General features: G+C 36.9%; 2 protein-coding genes across 6 annotated transcripts; one reads left to right on the top strand and one right to left on the bottom strand.

Annotated features, from left to right (window-relative positions):
• Positions 1 to 638: 638 nt before the first annotated feature.
• On the bottom strand, positions 639 to 5,716 carry LOC106129221 (gastrula zinc finger protein XlCGF26.1). 4 transcript variants are annotated; one of them, XM_060953308.1, is made up of 6 exons: positions 5,567 to 5,716; positions 5,242 to 5,329; positions 4,739 to 4,873; positions 2,953 to 3,674; positions 1,859 to 2,547; positions 639 to 1,506 (listed from the first exon to the last, which is right to left on the bottom strand). In XM_060953308.1, the coding sequence occupies exons 3-6, from the start codon at positions 4,871 to 4,873 to the stop codon at positions 1,115 to 1,117; spliced, it is 1,938 nt and encodes a 645-aa protein (XP_060809291.1). In that variant the 5' UTR covers positions 5,242 to 5,329; positions 5,567 to 5,716; the 3' UTR covers positions 639 to 1,114. The 4 variants fall into 4 exon arrangements, with proteins under 4 accessions (XP_060809291.1, XP_060809293.1, XP_060809290.1 ...); XM_060953310.1 differs by lacking the exon at positions 4,739 to 4,873; XM_060953307.1 differs by lacking the exon at positions 5,242 to 5,329.
• A 744-nt stretch (positions 5,717 to 6,460) lies between these two features.
• LOC106129205 (cell surface glycoprotein 1) lies at positions 6,461 to 16,262 on the top strand. 2 transcript variants are annotated; one of them, XM_013327698.2, is made up of 12 exons: positions 6,461 to 6,636; positions 7,912 to 7,992; positions 9,685 to 9,856; positions 10,456 to 10,799; positions 11,452 to 11,490; positions 11,895 to 11,933; positions 12,344 to 12,534; positions 12,946 to 13,170; positions 13,590 to 13,728; positions 14,814 to 14,880; positions 15,685 to 15,749; positions 16,101 to 16,262. In XM_013327698.2, the coding sequence occupies exons 2-12, from the start codon at positions 7,928 to 7,930 to the stop codon at positions 16,237 to 16,239; spliced, it is 1,485 nt and encodes a 494-aa protein (XP_013183152.2). In that variant the 5' UTR covers positions 6,461 to 6,636; positions 7,912 to 7,927; the 3' UTR covers positions 16,240 to 16,262. The 2 variants fall into 2 exon arrangements, with proteins under 2 accessions (XP_013183152.2, XP_013183151.2); XM_013327697.2 differs by having other exon boundaries at positions 15,685 to 16,262.
• The last annotated feature ends 1,041 nt before the right edge of the window (positions 16,263 to 17,303 follow it).

Here is a 17,303-nt window from a genome sequence, read left to right as displayed (position 1 = left end):
ACCATTCCCTTGATTGACTTTTACAATCTGCATGGGAAGAGAAACGGATAATGTATAAGCCATACAGCTGAACGAAGGCTTTAATTACAGTGTAAACTCCATGTAACGTCTCGATTTAACGACAAACGCTCTAAAGCGTCGAAATCAATTGGCTTTGGTTGGTTTAGCTTGTCTACACTAATATTATAAAGAGGAAAACTTTGTTTGTTTGGTTGTAATGAATAGGCTCAAAAACTACTGGACCGATTTCAAAAAATCTTTCACCGTTCGAAATCTACATTATCCATGAGTAACAAAGACTATATTTTATTTTGAAAAAAAATAGGGTTGCGTAATATATTTGAATTTTTCGGACACAAACTAAAAAAAAATAAACCAAAAAGTTACTTATTTTGCGTACGCTGCCTAAACTACAAAAGATAGAACCATAAAATGTTTTAATTTATTATAGATCTTATAAATATCTACAAAAAAGTCCGCGACACACTATACCTATCTATGTCGAGTGAGGCACAACAACCACATTTTTAATCTTAATCTTGAATTTTTTTTTCTAATAAAAAAAGGTCAGCACATAATGAATATAAGATGGAAATAAAACTAATTTGTTTCAAATAATCATGTTTTTATTTCTAAAACATATAAACAGCCATATTTTTAAACAAATAATCTATTTTTAAATTCATCTTTATAATAATAAAATCATTACACTTGCTTGTTTAATAGTAAGTTTATTGATAATGTATTATTCACGTCAGTTATAATAAGGCACAGATATTACTTTGATAGCGTACACCGATGTACCTGTAGTCTTTTTTTTTTATGGCGCGAAAAATATGTAAGCGGTTGAGTCTATCATTTTGAACCCGCGAAGAACTTTCCGCTATTGTACTATCTAAGCGAGATGGCAGGAGACATGTTGCTTTTCGATTTAAAGTTTCATGTTCTCGTAAAATGGTCGTTATTTTATTGAGTTTTCTTCGCAGCAAACCGTGACTATTTAAATCTCAATTCTATCATTAAGCCAACCAGCTGAACGTGGCCTATCAAACTTTTCGAGACTGTTGGCTCCGTCTACCGCGCAAGGTATATAAACATAAATATATACATGTTTTCAATCAACCAACTCATCCTTACATTTCTGAAAACCGTACGCATTATTCCTATGCATCTTACTAGCGTTGTGTCTTGTCAAATGATTTCTAACCTTAAACGACATTTTGCATAAACTACAATGGAACGGTTTTGCGTCCAAATGTTTATAGGTCACGTGGCTCCTCAAACCCACTTTCGTGGCGGTCGTGAAGTCGCACTCGGGACATTTGAACACTCTGCTCTGGGTATGAGTCCTGATGTGTGAAAGTACGCTGTATTTGTAAAAGAATTTTTTATTACAATAATCGCATTCGTATTTTTTATCGTTGGTGTGAGTGGACATGTGCAGTCGGGCGTCGCCCTTCTGCCTGGACCGATGGCCGCAAATATTGCATTCGTAGGGCTTCTCGTCTGTGAAATAATCAGATATTATCATAACTACGTTTTTTAAAAAGTATCCATATTTTCTCTGTCTGTAGGTATGTACGTATGCGCTAATCTCGAAAGATACTCTTTATTGCACATTAAGAAAAGGAAAAACAGAAAAAAACACACACACAACATTATATTAGAAAAAAATCTCTTTCCTGTGATGTCGTAAAAGGCGACTAAGGTATAGGCTTATAAACTTAGTATACTTCTTTTAGGCGACGGACTGGCAACCTGTCACCATTTGAATCTCAATTCTATCATAGAGCCAAACAGCTGAATGTGGCCTGTATGTGGTATGTTTGTATACATATAAAAAAAAATCCGCACTTACTCGTATGAATCAAAGTGTGATTCTTCCTTTGACCACTGGTTACGAAGCCTTTACCGCAATACAAACACTGATACTTCCTCACACCCGTGTGTGTCATCATATGAAGCTCATAACTGGACGCGCCCATCAACACTTTACCACATTCCACGCACTCAACACTATTATTGTGCCTTTTTAAATGGCAACTCAAACGGTTGGCACTGTTGAACACCATTCCACATATGTTACATGACTGCTTACTATCGAAATGTGTTAATATATGAGTTTTCATGTAACCGGCATTAATATACGTATCACACTCAACACATTTGGGTTTGACCGAGTTTGTATGGCCCAATTCGTGGTACCAATAGTCAATATAGTTATTGAAGGTTAATCCGCTACATTTTTTTGCTAAATTACAAGCATACACATTTCCGTCGTGGATCTCTTTATGTTTCTTCAAATCGTTGTTATTTTTAAATGTTTCATCGCAGACAGCGCAACGGAACATTCTTGTTTTGTTGTCAACATGGATTCTCATATGATTGAGAAGGCCTGTTTTTGAACCAAACGGCTTGTGGCAAGTGGAGCATTTGTAAGTTTCTTTTGTAACATATTTATTATGGTGGGTGGCCGAGTGCTCGTCGAAACTCGCTTCTGAAGAGAATTGTTTGAAACACTCATTGCATTTAAACTCCTTTTTTATTCTGTAATTTAAAAATAAACTATTAAAATTATTCATAAAAAAATCCTAATTAGTCTCTTAGGAACTTATTAACTAATATGTTGATTAAGACTTAAGCAGTGTCTTAAATTTTTTTATTCATAAAACCAGTTGTTCTTAGTTAAACATATCAGTCTTATTCATAAAAAAATCCTAATTAGTCTCTTAAGCACGACTTAACTAAAACTTTGATAAGACTTAAGCAGTGTCTTAAATGTTGTTATTCATATAACTAGTTTAGTCGTATGTAAGTTGAACATCTCTTATTTTTTAATTTGACAACAATTTAAGACACTGTTTAAGAATATGTTCAACTCTAAATAAATAGTATGCAATATAATACAAATATTGCTTGTTTAATAGTATAGGAAATCACGTATTTACTCACTTCTTCCTAGTTATCCTGTGGCAATCTGCAAAAATTTCTGCTTTATCCACCGTATCATCAGGCACGTCAATAACTTCATTCGTAGTAGTCTCTGCAGTGACCACATCATCGATACTATGTTCCAAAATCAAATTACTTGGTTCCATATCAGTTTGTACATGTGTCACCTCCGTGATAGTGTTTTTAGATGCCACATCTGCATTTTTTGTATTTTCAATACTGTGTTCTACATTTAAATTACTTGGTTCCATATCACTTTGTACATCTTTTACCTCTGTGATAGTGTTTTTAGATACCACATCTTCGTTTTTTGTATTAGCAATACTGTGTTCCACATTCAAATTACCTGGTTCTATATCTGTCACCTCCGTGATAGTGTTTTTAGATGCCACATCTTCATTTTTTGTATTATCAATACTGTGTTCTACATTCAAATTACCTGGTTCTATATCCATTTGTACATCTGTCACCTCTGGGATAGTGTTTTTAGATCCAACATCTTCATTTTCTGTATTAGCAATACTGTGTACCACATTCAAATTACCTGGTTCTATATCAGTTTGTACATCTGTCAGTTCTGTTATTGTATTATTAGATACCATATCTCCAGTTATTGCGATATCAACACTTTGTTCAGCGGACAAATTACTTTGTTTAATATTAATTTTATCTCTGGTCCCTACTTCTGATGTTTCTTCAGTTTTTATTGTAACAGCGTCCATCTGAGAAATATTGAAAAATTTTATGCTATAATTACACCGGCCAAAACAAAGTCTAGACTAGATTGAATTGATGAGAACCTGTTGGCAGGTTTGGTAGAAAGTCTCCTAACCATAACTAAGTATCTCCTAACTATACTGCTCCAAAATTAATCTCTCCTCTCATGGGTCTACTGGAAGAGATTTCTTTTGAAATAAGTAGCACCTTTGTACTAGAATTACTGTAATAAATGCTTCTGTATATAATTTTGTGTACATAAATAAATAAGTTTTAAACGTGATGTCGCGCCGCTGTGGTCCCCCTGCGCCCCTCTTCACAACCCGGGAGCCCCATAAAAACCTGAGCGCGCCCCCCGGGCCTTCGCCTATGGACTTCAGAGCACACTAAGTAGCTGGCGGCTACTTGCTGGATCTCGTGTTTATAGCTAACCCCACGCCCTCTTAAATATTGTTGAACTAGTCCGCTAATAAAGGTTGTAATAATTCTATGGATCTTTAAATTATCTCTCATCTCTCTGACCTCAGACGTTTAACCCATTCACACTGGCGCCCAACGTGGGGCCACTGTGACGTCACAACCAACTAAGACGTAAACAACAAACCAAAGTTTGCATCAATTAATGTATAGTATAAAGAAACAGACAAGTGGCAAGCCCAAGGATGCTCCTAATCTCTTGCTGGGTTGATGACTTTGAATGAGGTGACGGAGAAAAGTTTTTTGATGCAATAACATGATGCCCTCAAAATAGCAAGAAGGGCACCAGAAGGGTTTTAGTGAGTAGGCACACTCTGCCGGGTGTAGACCTGTAAAAAAGGGCATTACGCCAAAACGATAAAAAAAATTTCCAGAGACTAGTTAAACACAAAATGTATGTGATACTAATAATAAACTTGGTATTCTTCTTGTAGGTGATGGTGCTAGTATCGTGTCATTATTTGAATCTCAATTCCATCATAAAGCCATACAGCCTGTGGCTTTTCAGTCTTTTTAACACTATTGGCTCTGTCTACCCTGTAAGGGTTATAGATGTGGAAATATGTATGTATGTAAGTGATACCGGACGCACATCATCTATTTCAGTTTTTATGCCATCAAAACTTTGTTCCGCACTCAAATTACTTGGTTCAATATCTGTTTGTTTATCTGTTTCTTCGGTTTTGAAGTTATTGGATACTTCCGTTTTTATTGTTACAACATCCATCTGAGAAATAATTAAAATATTTAATTAAATGGATAAATTAAACTTGAATCCCTTGATCAATAGCTTAACATAGCATAAAAAATAACTCTGCAAGAATAGCACAAATGAGTGACAAAAAAAAATTAACTACTTATTATAGACACATGGCTACAGGTTTTGTACCGTAAACCTATAGGTTTGCATGAATAACATGGATGAAGCGGAAGAAATAACTATGCCATTGCCTAAAAGAAGAATCTCAAGTTTTTAAATTGAGATAGAAGAGCAATAGCTAGCACGGGTTTTTCTTGTCACTACTAATATAGAGCTCATGAAAAATTCATGTCTACGATGCAATGAAAGTGCATACATACATGACATCAACATACCTTTTAGATTCACCAGGTGTTAGTTATCTGCATCCTCACCTTTCTGGACAGTTGCCTAGAGTGCGCTTATGACCACAGTACTGGGCTTCTACGCAAAAAAAAATCCTTAAAATGACCTCAGCAACTTTGTAGGAGAATTTAACCCTTGTCATGGTTATACACCAAAGAAATTTAAATTGTTTCGATTTATATGTTAAAACTCAGTTGTTTTAATACGCACGTTTCCTCCTGATTAGATTAATCTTCGAATTTAAGTTAAAGTAGGTACATACCTACAAGTATTTTTTTCCGGAAATCTTAAATATTTACTTTGAGAATAACTTACCTTTCTTGTTTTGGACTTATGAAGCGCTTAATATAATTATTATGCCTATTTAATAATTTAATCACAATAACAATCTTAAATATTTTTAAACCCCAAAAATCATCAAAATCACCGAAAAAGACAGATAATAAATAAATCAACAAACAAAACATTAACAATATGTCAGTTTTAGAGATGTCCAATAAATTAGTTGATTGTTGACTGAATGCATGTAGAGTAGATGACTTAATTATTGATGTAGTATAACACCGAGGATGATAAAAGATGTATAGCTTTTTCACCAAAAATATCGCTGTGCAAGGATGTGTGTATGATAAATATATACGGGACAAATTTACACTGATTGAGTTAGCCTCGAAGTAAGTTTGAGACTTGTGTTACGAAATACTATCTCAACGATACTATATTTTATAATAAATACCTACTTATATAGATAAACATCCAAGACCCAGGCCAATTAGAAAAAGTTCTTTTCGCATCATGCCCTGGCCGGGATTTGAACCCGGGACCTCCAATATCACAAACAAGCGTACTACCGCTGCGCCGCAGTGGCCGTCACATATGTAACACCACCACCATTACACCATAGGAAATAATAATAAGAATAAAAATTTGCATATACAGTATATAGAATACCTTTTATCGACGACCTTGCTTATTGTAGAACTAGGTGTGCCCACGACTTCATCCGCCTTCAAAGATGAATAATTTTCCCCGATTTTTTTAAATTATTGCTTCGCTCCTTATAGTTGCAGCGTGATGTTATATAGCTATTGAAATTGAAAGAATTGAAAGGCTATAAAGTATTGTACTGATTTGTTTCTTTTAGAACTAATCGATGGATTATGTTGGATAACAACAAATATACAATACAAATAAGTCACATCACTTAGATGTCAAGCTGGAAAAAAAAAACTGTGATGAAGTAAATATTTTTCCAGGCGTTATTTTCATCAAAAATACAATATTTACCGTATAATTCTCTATAATTTGTGTTTAAGAAATCATGAAGTGTATATATAAGTAGATTTCAATAAGTTTTGATCAGTTGTTAAGTGTAAAACAAGCAAGTAAGCATTTAATTCTTTCGCTTTATTTCTAACCTTCCTTTTAGTATTTTGGCGGGTGATATGTTTTGAAAACTTTGAATATCGTATTCCTTGCTTATTTTCGCGTTTTGCTGCATAATCATGTCAGTTATAATTATTGAATACTAATTATGGTCACGGTGTTATTCTGTAAATCGCTGCGCGCGATAAAGGCGAGATTCGCTTGGTTACTATTGTATTTTGAACTTTATTTAGTAGTGCAATAAGGTCGACACAATTTAGCGATATCGTTGCGAGACTAAATTACAGAATACCGACGCCAACGAGTTTGGGCATTGTTCACACTGGGGGACTGCGCCATTTAAGCTTTTTTTTTCTTGTTGTATTAATTAATGATTTAATTTTAAATTAATTGAATACTTTAAGTAATGAAAATGAATTGAATGGTTAAGAAATTTAAGTTAATGTGAGGGAAAACATTGTGAGGATACCTGCACATTCAGGTAACTGGATGTGTAACCATGACCAATCCAATTCGGGTTCCATTGGTCACATAGGTTTCTAGCCTATCACCTAAGAGAAGAATTTCACAATATGCATGATTGCCATTTATTGTTTGTTAATTAAAAAAAAAAACATCAATCTATATCCCTTGCGGTGTAGACAAGGCAACAGTCTCGAAAAGTCTGAAAGGCTACACTCAGCTGTATGATGGAATTGGGATACAAATAGTGTCAGGTTGCGAGCCCAACATCATCTTAGTCACCTTACAACATCCATAGGAAAGATATAGAGTCGTACTATTATAAAGTGGGGTACCACACAAAAAAAAAACATTTGTTGTAAAATCTATACTAATATTATAAAGCTGAAGAGTTTGTTTGTTTGAATGTGCCAATCTCAGGAAAAAAAAATCATTCTAATCAGTAGGATTAGAATTAATTATTTTTTTTGTGTTGTATAGACCATTTATTGAGGATGGCTTTAGGCTATATAACATGATGCTGCAACTATAAGGAGCAAAGAAATATTGGAATATGTGAAAAAAAACGGGGAAAATTATTTATCCTTGAGGGCTTCAATGATGCCTAAAATAACTGTTACGCGCGGGCGAAGTCGCGGGCACAGCTAGTATAATATAATTTGGTTTTGCATGGATAGTGTTTATGCATATAAATCTTCCTCAGACAATGCAAAAAGAATTTTTCAATTCGAACCAGTAGTTTCTGAGATTGAACAAACAAACTCTTCAGCTTTATAATATTAGTATATATCTATTTCTAATATTGTTTTCAGTTTACGAATAAGAATCATGGAAAGTGTGTGCTGTATGACCGGTTGTACCATGGTGCCAAGTGAAGATTTATACTATTTCAAGTAAGCATATGATATTATATCATAGAGGCCGCCCGCGACTTCGTCCGCATGGAAACCCTATCAATCCCGCGGGAACTCTGGGATAAAAAGTAGCCTATGTGTTATTCTGGGTCTTCAGCTACCTACATACCAAATTTCATGGTAATCGGTTCAGTAGTTTTTGCGTGAAAGAGTAACAAACATCCATACAAACTTTCGCCTTTATAATAGTAGTAGGATTGTTCTATAATACCTACATATAATTTTTATCTTCCTCCTGGCTTAAGTCCCGGTTGCATTCTAACCACTCTGGAGAGGAGCCCGGAGTGTGCCTTTGACCGTGTATCCTGGAATGGGTGAGTCAAGTTTTTACACGAAGCGGCTCCTGTCTGACCTCCGCAACCTTTGCAGAGGAATTTAACCTGTATTGGATTGATGGCAGTGCCGTGTGGTTCCCGGCACCAGTGCGAAAAACAACAGGACCACTCCATCTCTTTCCCATGGATGTCGTAAAAGGCGACTAAGGGATAGGCTTATAAACTTGGGATTTTTATTTTAGGCGATGGGCTAGCAACCTGTCACTATTTGAATCTCAATTCTATCATTAAGCCAAATAGCTGAACGTGGCCATTTAGTCTTAGAGACTGTTGGCTCTGTTTACCCCGCATGGGATATGGACGTGACCATATATATGTATGTATTGGATTGATCATGGTTACACGTTCAGTTGTTTGAATGTGCAGGTTTGCTCACGATGTTTTCCCTCACCGTAAGAGCATCTGGTTAGTATTCAAACTAATGTACATAACTTCGAAAATAGTCATTGGTAACACGGACGGGGTGGGATTCGAACCTGTGCCTTTTTGCGCCAAACGCATTTTTACTGGCACCTTACCGATTCGGCCACCGACGCCCGATATAATGTGTATGTATGTAAGCAATAGGAATGAATATGAAGTGCGAGTAGTCTCTGCCTACCCCTCCGGGAAAGAGGCGTGATTTTATGTATGTATGTATGAAGTACGAGAGATGATTCGGTCTCGACCGCCACAAAGGGAAGATCTTCCGCCAGGCTAGGTGTGACGCCTGGCTCCGACGATGTTGTATCAGAGGTTGTATAATATATGCTCAAATCCGTGAAATCATTGCTTGCGCGATTTAGACTCCTCGCTGTTGGCCGATAGCGTCGTTTGATTGGCTGTTGTGACATGTGGTGTAGAGATGTCGCAACAGATGACTTGAGTATAAATTAAAAAAAAAATTGGAAGAGAAATGTGAAAAAGATTCAAATAAAATAAATTTGTAACTTTGACACACATCTTATAGGGGTACATTATAGAATACTTTTTTCATCTTGTACCTCAAATGTTGCATAACATTGTTATTGTGATGTGTACATACATACATACATAATGGTCACGTCTATATCCCTTACGGGGTAGACAGAGCGAACAGTTTTGAAAAGACTGAATGGCCACGTTCACGTATTTGGCTAAATGATAGAATTGAGATTCAAATAGTGACAGGTTGCTAGCCCATCGCCTAAAAATAACCAAAAGTTTGTAAGCCTATCCCTTAGTCGCCTTTTACGACATCCATGGGAAAGTGATGGAGTGGTCCTATTCTAAAAAAAAAATCAAAATATCACATGATAAAAAGCTAAGAAATTGAAATTGCTGCTTGTTACATATAATAATGTGCGCACCTCAACAGGTTACCAACTAAGCCGACACTCCGGCGCCGCTGGCTGGAAGTTATAAAGCCGGACTACAAGTTGAGTTTGGACGCGAGCGTCTGCAGCGCTCACTTCGCCACCACAGACTATGAGACCGTCCGCGGGAAGACCAGGTTGAAGAGGAACAAGGTGCCGATGATGATTGAGGAGGTGTGAGGTGTTCTTATATAATTCCACCTATATAGCTCTATTCATATTTATGTACACAAAATTATAAGCTTATTGTGACGTCCGATGAAAATGCTGCAGTGTAGTTTGTTTGTGCGCTTTGGAAGCGGTAGATGTTTTAATTAGATTTAAGTTATGTGACGTCAATAAGTGATACCTTGTATCCAATTTTGAAAATAAATCTATTCTATTCTATTCTATATGGTGTGATGTGTTCGTGTGGTTCCCGGCACCAATACAAAAAAGATATATATGGCGTGTGCATAAATAACATTTGACCATGGCCCGTGTTGGATCGATCATGGTCACACATCCAGTTGCCTGAAAGTGCAGGTTTCCTCACATTTATAAATGATGGCTTATAAATTTGGGAATCTTCTTTTAAAATATGTTTTTTTTTCGACATCAGAATCCCATGAAACTCGTGGGAATTTCCAGATAAAAGTAGCCTACGTTATTCATTAAAAGTTTTCATCAATCATCAAAATGGTTTTAGTTGTTTTTGTGTTTATTCGTTACTGATATACAAAGATATATATTTTTTCTTTTTATTATAAGTGTGGATTAACATTTATTTCCAGAAAAAACCCCAGTCTTCAGACGATGAGTCAAAACAGAAACAAGAAACAACAAAAACGGGCAAAAAAACACGAAGAAAAACATCCAATAGTATAAAAGAGAACGGAACAAAAAGTGAGAAAAAAACAAAACATGAGAAACAAAGAAATGTTAGTGAGAAACATACGAGAAATGGCGAGAAACCGACCGAGAGTGATTGCAAAGATGAGAAAATAAGTGAAGGGAGTGTCGATGGTGATACAAGAAATTTAGAGATGACGAGTCAAAACAGAGATGAGATTGAAACAGACGCAGAAGTTGATAGAAATTGTCAGAATAGTGTTTGTGATCCGAATTCGATTGAAATGTGAGTATTTTATTATTAATAAACGTGCCGTGTGGTTTCCGGCACCAATATTTAAAAAAAAAAGAATTAGACCACTCCATCTCCTTTTCTCATGGATGTCGTAAAAGGCGAGTAAGGGATAGGCTCATAAACTCGGGGTTCTTCTTTTAGGCGATGTGCTAGCGACCTGTCACTATTTGAAGCTCAATTCTATCTTAAAGCCAAACAGCTGAACGTGGCCTATCAGTCTTTTCAAGACTGTTGGCTCTGTCTATTTTTCATACGCCTTAGTGATAAGGGTTATCCACCCTTAACATTTTTTTTAAACTAGAAATTACTTCAATATTATTTCTATGGCAAAACAACGTTTGCCGGGACAGCTAGTAATGTAATAAGATATACTTATATATACTTAAAAGTGAAGCGATAATACAGTGCAATTTACATAGTTTATTTTGCAGTTTTCTTCACGACGCCTCCAAGTCGTTCTCTCTGCTCATATATCAAGAAAGTTTCATGATATATGAGCAGAGAGAACGACTTAAAAAACTACATGCACATTTAATGTGCATGTACATTTTTTGAGTTCTATTAACATTGGTCCTTCGTGCCGGATAAATATAAAAGTATTTTAAAAACAATGATTTTAAAATATTATATTTTTTTTTCGCAGACAAATAACTCCAGACATCATTGAAGACTATAGTTCTATGTAAGTATATAGCATACAGATTACCCTTTCTGAGTAGACAGAGCCATACATTCATATAATCATGTCCATATCCCTTGCGGGGTAGATAGAGCCACCAGTCTTGAAAGACCGAAAGGCCGCGCTCAGCTGCTTGGCTTAATGACAGAATTGAGATCTCGTAAATAGTGGCAGATTGCCAGCCCATCGCCTAAAATTAATTGTCCCAAGTTTATAACCCTATCCCTTAGTCGACTTCAAATCAATGGGAAAGAGGTGGTGTGGTCCTATTCTGTTTGGTATTGGTGCCGGGAACCACACGGCACGGAGCCTTTAGTAACAAAATTCAAAAACCAATACGGCTATTTCCGCCCCTTCGAGAATAGATGTAGATTCAAATAACTGATTTACTTTTTATTTTTTTGCAGGCAAGTCACTCCCGATATAATAGATGATTATGATGCAATGTAAGTTTACATACACACATACATACAAATAATCACGTCTATATCTATTGCGGGGTAGACAGAGCCAACAGTGTTGAAAATACTGATAGGCCACGTTCAGCTTTTCGGCTTACTGATAGAATTGAGATTCATATAAAGTGACAGGTTGTTAGCCTGGCGCTTAAAAGAATAATCCTTAATTTACAAGCCTACCCCTAAGTCGCCTTTTACGACATCCATGGGAAAGAGTTGGGAGTGGTCCTATTCTTTTTTATATTCACCATTTTTGTACATACATACATACATAAAATCACGGCTCTTTCCCGGAGGGGTAGGCAGAGACTACCTCTTTCCACTTGCCACGATCTCTGCATATATCCTTTGCTTCATCCACATTCATAACCATTATTGTAACCTAGATCATTTAACAGGAAACCACCAGATCCTATGGAGCCGGACATTAATCACGATATAGAGGACATTCTGACAAATTATCACATCATGAACCCGCCCAGCCGGCGAGACCGGGAACAAACGAGCGAGAAACCTAGTGAAGATGGCGAGAAACACGGAGAAACTGTAGAGAAACCTAATGAGTCTGGAGAGAAACCTGTTGAGACTGGTGAGACTTGCACACATGTGAATTAAATCTCAATAAATTATTCTTTATAAATCTATGGCTACGACTTTTTGACTACTCAAATGCCAAATTTTACCAAAATCTGTTTAACGCTTCAGGCTGAGCGTTGAAAAATATAGAAATAATATTTATTTAAAGAAATCGTTACAAATAAGAAGTGTGAAGCTTAACGTTGCTATCCAGTTTTTCTGACATTGTGGGTAATTTCTACTGGAAGGGATAAAGTAAATTCGTTCCCGTAAATTTTGAAAGAAAATCATGTTGATTTCTGTGCCTAATTTCATCATAATCTGTTCAGAAGTTTTTGAATTTGTCACTAAGAAAAAAATACATTTTTTTTTTCTTGAATGTATACCTTGTATTACTTTTATAAATAAAATCTGTATCTATTAGATAAAAATTGTGAGAAACCAATTGATAAGCCATCCGACAAATCACCTGATGCTGAGGAACCGACTGAGAAACCAAGTGAGATACCAGCTGAGAAACCTAGTGAGAAAACTGATGAGAAACCTAGTGAGAAACCAAATGATGAAGTGCAAACAATAGATGACGATGATGATTTACCGCTGGGCGTGTCGAGCAAACCTGTTTTTATCGAAATACCAGTTGATAAAGGTTACTTCTTATTATTATTATTTACATACGTTCATAAAATCATGGCGAAAATCATCTTTCCATATATACTTATAGTCACGTGTGTATCCCTTGCGGGGTAGACAGAGCCAACAGTCTTGGTAAGACTGAAAAGCCACAATAAGCTGTATGCCTTAATGATGGAATTGAGATTCTTTCTGATAGAAAGAGGTTGCTATCTCAAGTTTATTAGCCTGCCCCTAAGTCGCCTTTCACAACATTCGTGGAAATGAGATCGTCCGAACATATAATAAAGTGTATGGAATTTAAATTGATAATGTAATTCTAATATGTATTCAAATTCAAAATTCAAAATAGCATACTTCATATCGCTTAATAATTGTCAAAACGTATGGTTTAACAACATTGGTTGACGTCAAATGTGTGTGTCTGTCTTTCAGATCCTAACCCGGGAACGGGCGGGGACTGCCTCATGGTGCTGGAGAGTCTACAAGTGAACATTGATCCGTCAACGCTCATGTTGTCAGAGCGAGACGAAGATATAGAGGAGATAGAGATAGGTGATGATACGGATGATGAGTAAGTCATAAATCCCTTGCTTATATTATAAATGCGTCTGTTTGTCTTTTCCGCTTTTACAGCTGAACCGCTGGACTTATTCGAATGAAATTTGGTATTGATATAGTTGAAAACCCGTGTACTAAAGTAGGATACTTTTTTTTCGAAAATCAACCTCTAATATACTAAAATGGGGGGTGAAAGTTTGTGCGAAAACCGTAAGAGCATCAGTTAGCATTCAAACTAATGTAAATATAGATCAAATACTCGTACATGTTAAATTACTTCATAAGTAATATGTGAGAATAATATATATATGTATACTAGCTGTCCCGGCAAACGTTATTTTGCCATATAAATAATTTTGAAGTAATTTCTAGTTAAAAAGAAAATGTTAAGGGTGGACAACCCTTATCGCTAAGGGGTATGAAAAATAGATGTTTGCCGATTCTTAGACCTAGTCAATATGCTCACGGAATTTCATGAGAATCGGTTAAGCCGTTTCGGAGGAGTACGGGAACGAACATTGTGACACGAGAATTTTATATAGCTATACTAATATTATAAAGCTGAAGAATTTGTTTGTTTTTTGAACGTGCTAATCTCAGGAACTATCGATTCGAATTGAAAATTGTTTGTGTTGAATAGATCATTTATCAAGGAAGGCTTTAGGCTATATAACTTCACACTGCAACTATACGGAGCGAAGTAATAATGGAGAATGTGAAAAAAAAAAACGGGGAATATTATTCATGCTTGAGGGCTTCAATGATGCCCAAAATAACTATTTCACGCGGACGACGTCGAGGTCACAGCTAGTAAGATATATGAAAATATACTTTTAAATAGAGAGAGAGTATGCAGAGATCGTGGCGAGTGGAAAGAGGTAGTCTCTGCCTACCCCACCGGGAAAGAGGCGTGATTTTATGTATGTAGTTTGTTACGCCGCTTCTTCTACACATGCGCTTTGGAAGCGGTAGTAGCTATAATTAGATTTAAGTTATGTGACGTCAATAAGTGATACCTTGTATCCAATTTTGAAAATAAATCTATTCTATTCTTCTATTCTATGTATGTATGTATGTATGTATACTTTTAAATTCCAGTGAGCCTAAGAGCCGGGATCCGATCAGTCTCCTGACTTCGAGCGACGAAGACGACGTCATCATTGAAGTGAGTTAATTTGACTGACTAGCTTTCCCGCTGTGATTTGCACGCGTGAGAATCAATGAAATGTCCTACCCTTATTGTTATAATGTTTTTTATCATTAAGCCAAACAGTTAAACGTGGCCTATTAGTCTTTTGGAGACTGTTGGCTCTTTCTACATACATATAGTCACGTCTATATCCCTTGCGGGGTAGACAGGGCCAACAGTCCTGAAGAGACTGACAGGCCAGGTACAGCTGTTTGGCTTAATGTTACACAAAACAGTGACAGGTTGCTCGCCCATCGCCTAAAATAAGAATCTCAAGTTTAAAAGCCTTATACAGGGTGACTTTTAATTCAACTGCATAAATTTAACTGTTAAGTGTACTCATCTAAAGGATATTTAAAAACGTTTAAAGAAAATTATCGGTTCATATTTCAGAAAGTACGAAAAAAATAAAAGTATCAAAATCCACGATCCTAAATACGTCATATCACCCCGGCCGGCGGAAAAGCGACGCGTAAGATTCAGAGGTCAACGACACAATTCATTCAGCTGAGCGATCTTGACAACTCTGTACTTTACTTGATCTTGATACTAGAAAAGTAATTTATTTTTCAGACATTTATTTACATGTTAGTAGTACGTAGTTTTTGAGGGTTTTTTAAATGTGAAAATGATGACGTTTAATTTAAATAAAAATAGGCTCAAACGGCTCAGAAGCATGGGTATAGTCTATGTTTAAAAGGATGCAGTTGTTTTGAATGTCACCCTGTATAAATCAATGTATATATATCTATAAATTGATTGTTTAATTTTTGTCCCCAGGAACCGCACATCGACACTGTAGTAGTCTCGGACGACACCGACGAAGACGACATGCCCCTGGTCAGGTTGGTGAAATCCGACTCGAATGTGGACATATCCAAAATATTCTGGGGCGCTCACGATTACTATTGCAACTTCTGCGCTTTCTGCACATTATCACCGTCACAATACAGGAGTCATATGAAGACTCACACGACTAAAGCTCTGCAGATTTGTCAGATATGTGGCTTCACGACCGCCAGCGAAGCTCAGTTCACGAGGCATAAGAAGAAACATAAAGATGAGAGACGGCATAAGTGTCATTTGTGTGATTATAAGGCGAGGCATAACATGAGTTTGATATACCATCTGAAGACGCATAAAGATAAAACGTTCCGTTGCAAGAATTGTAGTTTTACGAGTGATGTCTCCAGCAGGGCTGTGAAGCATGCGAGGGTCTGCAGGAAGGTGAAGGTCCACAGCTGCTCCAAGTGCGGCTACTCCACGAGGCGGGGCGCCGATCTGAGGAGGCACGCGCTGAAGAGACATCAAGACAGTGACGGCGAGTGGGCTTGAGGAGATTAAATGTATTTTGATGATGTTTTAGTTTTATTACCTGCATTTGTATGATGACTGATCCTCGCGAAATTTGGCACATTTATAGAATAGACAAATTCCCCACGGGAGTGAAACCCCGCGTAATAGCTTGTAATATGTAGATTCACGTCTCAATCCCTTGCGGAGTAGACACAGCCAACACTCTTGGAAAAGACCGAGAAGTCTTACGGCTTAGTGATGGAATTGGGATTAAAATAGAACCTAATAGGTTGCTAGCCCCATCACCTACAAGAAGAATCAAGTTAATTAGATTTTCCCTTAGTCGTCTTTTACAATATCCATGAGAAAGATACAGTGGTTCTATACTAAAGTGATGGATTCCACACGACACTACTATTTACTGTTAGGTGTCCAAAATAACACACAAAGACAGAACGTTCCGTTGCAAGAACTGCAGTTTCACGAGTGATGTCTCCAGCAGGGCTGTGAAGCATGCGAGGGTCTGCAGGAAGGTGAAGGTCCACAGCTGCTCCAAGTGCAGCTACTCCACGAGGCGGGGCGCCGATCTGAGGAGGCACGCGCTGAAGAGACATCAAGACAGCGACGGCGAGTGGGCTTGACGGGATTAAATGTATTTTGATGATGTTTTTGTTTTATTACCTGCATTTGTATGATGACTGATCCTCGCGAAATTTGGCACATTTATAGAATAGACAAATTCCCCACGGGAGTGAAACCCCGCGTAATAGCTTGTAATATCTAGGTTCACGTCTCAATCCCTTGCGGAGTAGACAGAGCCAACACTCTTGGAAAAGACCGAGAAGTCATACGGCTGATGGAGTTGGGATTTAAATAGTGATAAGTTGCTAGCATCAAGCTACGAGAAGAATCAAGTTAATTAGCTTTTACCTAAGTCGTCTTTTACGACATCAATGAGAAAGACACAGTGGTTCTATACCTACTTAAGTTTCAAAAACCACACGGCACTACTTTTTACTGTGTGCAAAATAACGTTTCGTTGTAAATTACAAGTGAAGTGACGATTCGAGTAAATCGGAACGAATCTTGCACTAGATTAATAT

The sequence above is a fragment of the Amyelois transitella genome, chromosome 31, assembly GCF_032362555.1.
Source record: "Amyelois transitella isolate CPQ chromosome 31, ilAmyTran1.1, whole genome shotgun sequence".
NCBI classification, from domain to species: domain Eukaryota; kingdom Metazoa; phylum Arthropoda; class Insecta; order Lepidoptera; family Pyralidae; genus Amyelois; species Amyelois transitella.
The sequence above is the reverse complement of the archived record's forward strand: the minus strand, read 5'-3'. Positions and strand labels throughout refer to the sequence as shown.

Coding starts and splice junctions, on each gene's coding strand:
- LOC106129205 (XM_013327697.2), top strand. CDS start 7,928: ATGGAAAGTGTGTGCTGTATGACCGGTTGTACCATGGTGCCAAGTGAA. Junction 9,857..10,455: donor TGCCGATGATGATTGAGGAG/GTGTGAGGTGTT, acceptor ATTTATTTCCAG/AAAAAACCCCAGTCTTCAGA. Junction 10,800..11,451: donor GATCCGAATTCGATTGAAAT/GTGAGTATTTTA, acceptor TTTTTTTCGCAG/ACAAATAACTCCAGACATCA.
- LOC106129221 (XM_060953308.1), bottom strand. CDS start 4,873: ATGGATGTTGTAACAATAAAAACGGAAGTATCCAATAACTTCAAAACC. Junction 3,675..4,738: donor TAAAAACTGAAATAGATGAT/GTGCGTCCGGTA, acceptor AATATTTCTCAG/ATGGACGCTGTTACAATAAA. Junction 2,548..2,952: donor CACAGGATAACTAGGAAGAA/GTGAGTAAATAC, acceptor TTTAAATTACAG/AATAAAAAAGGAGTTTAAAT.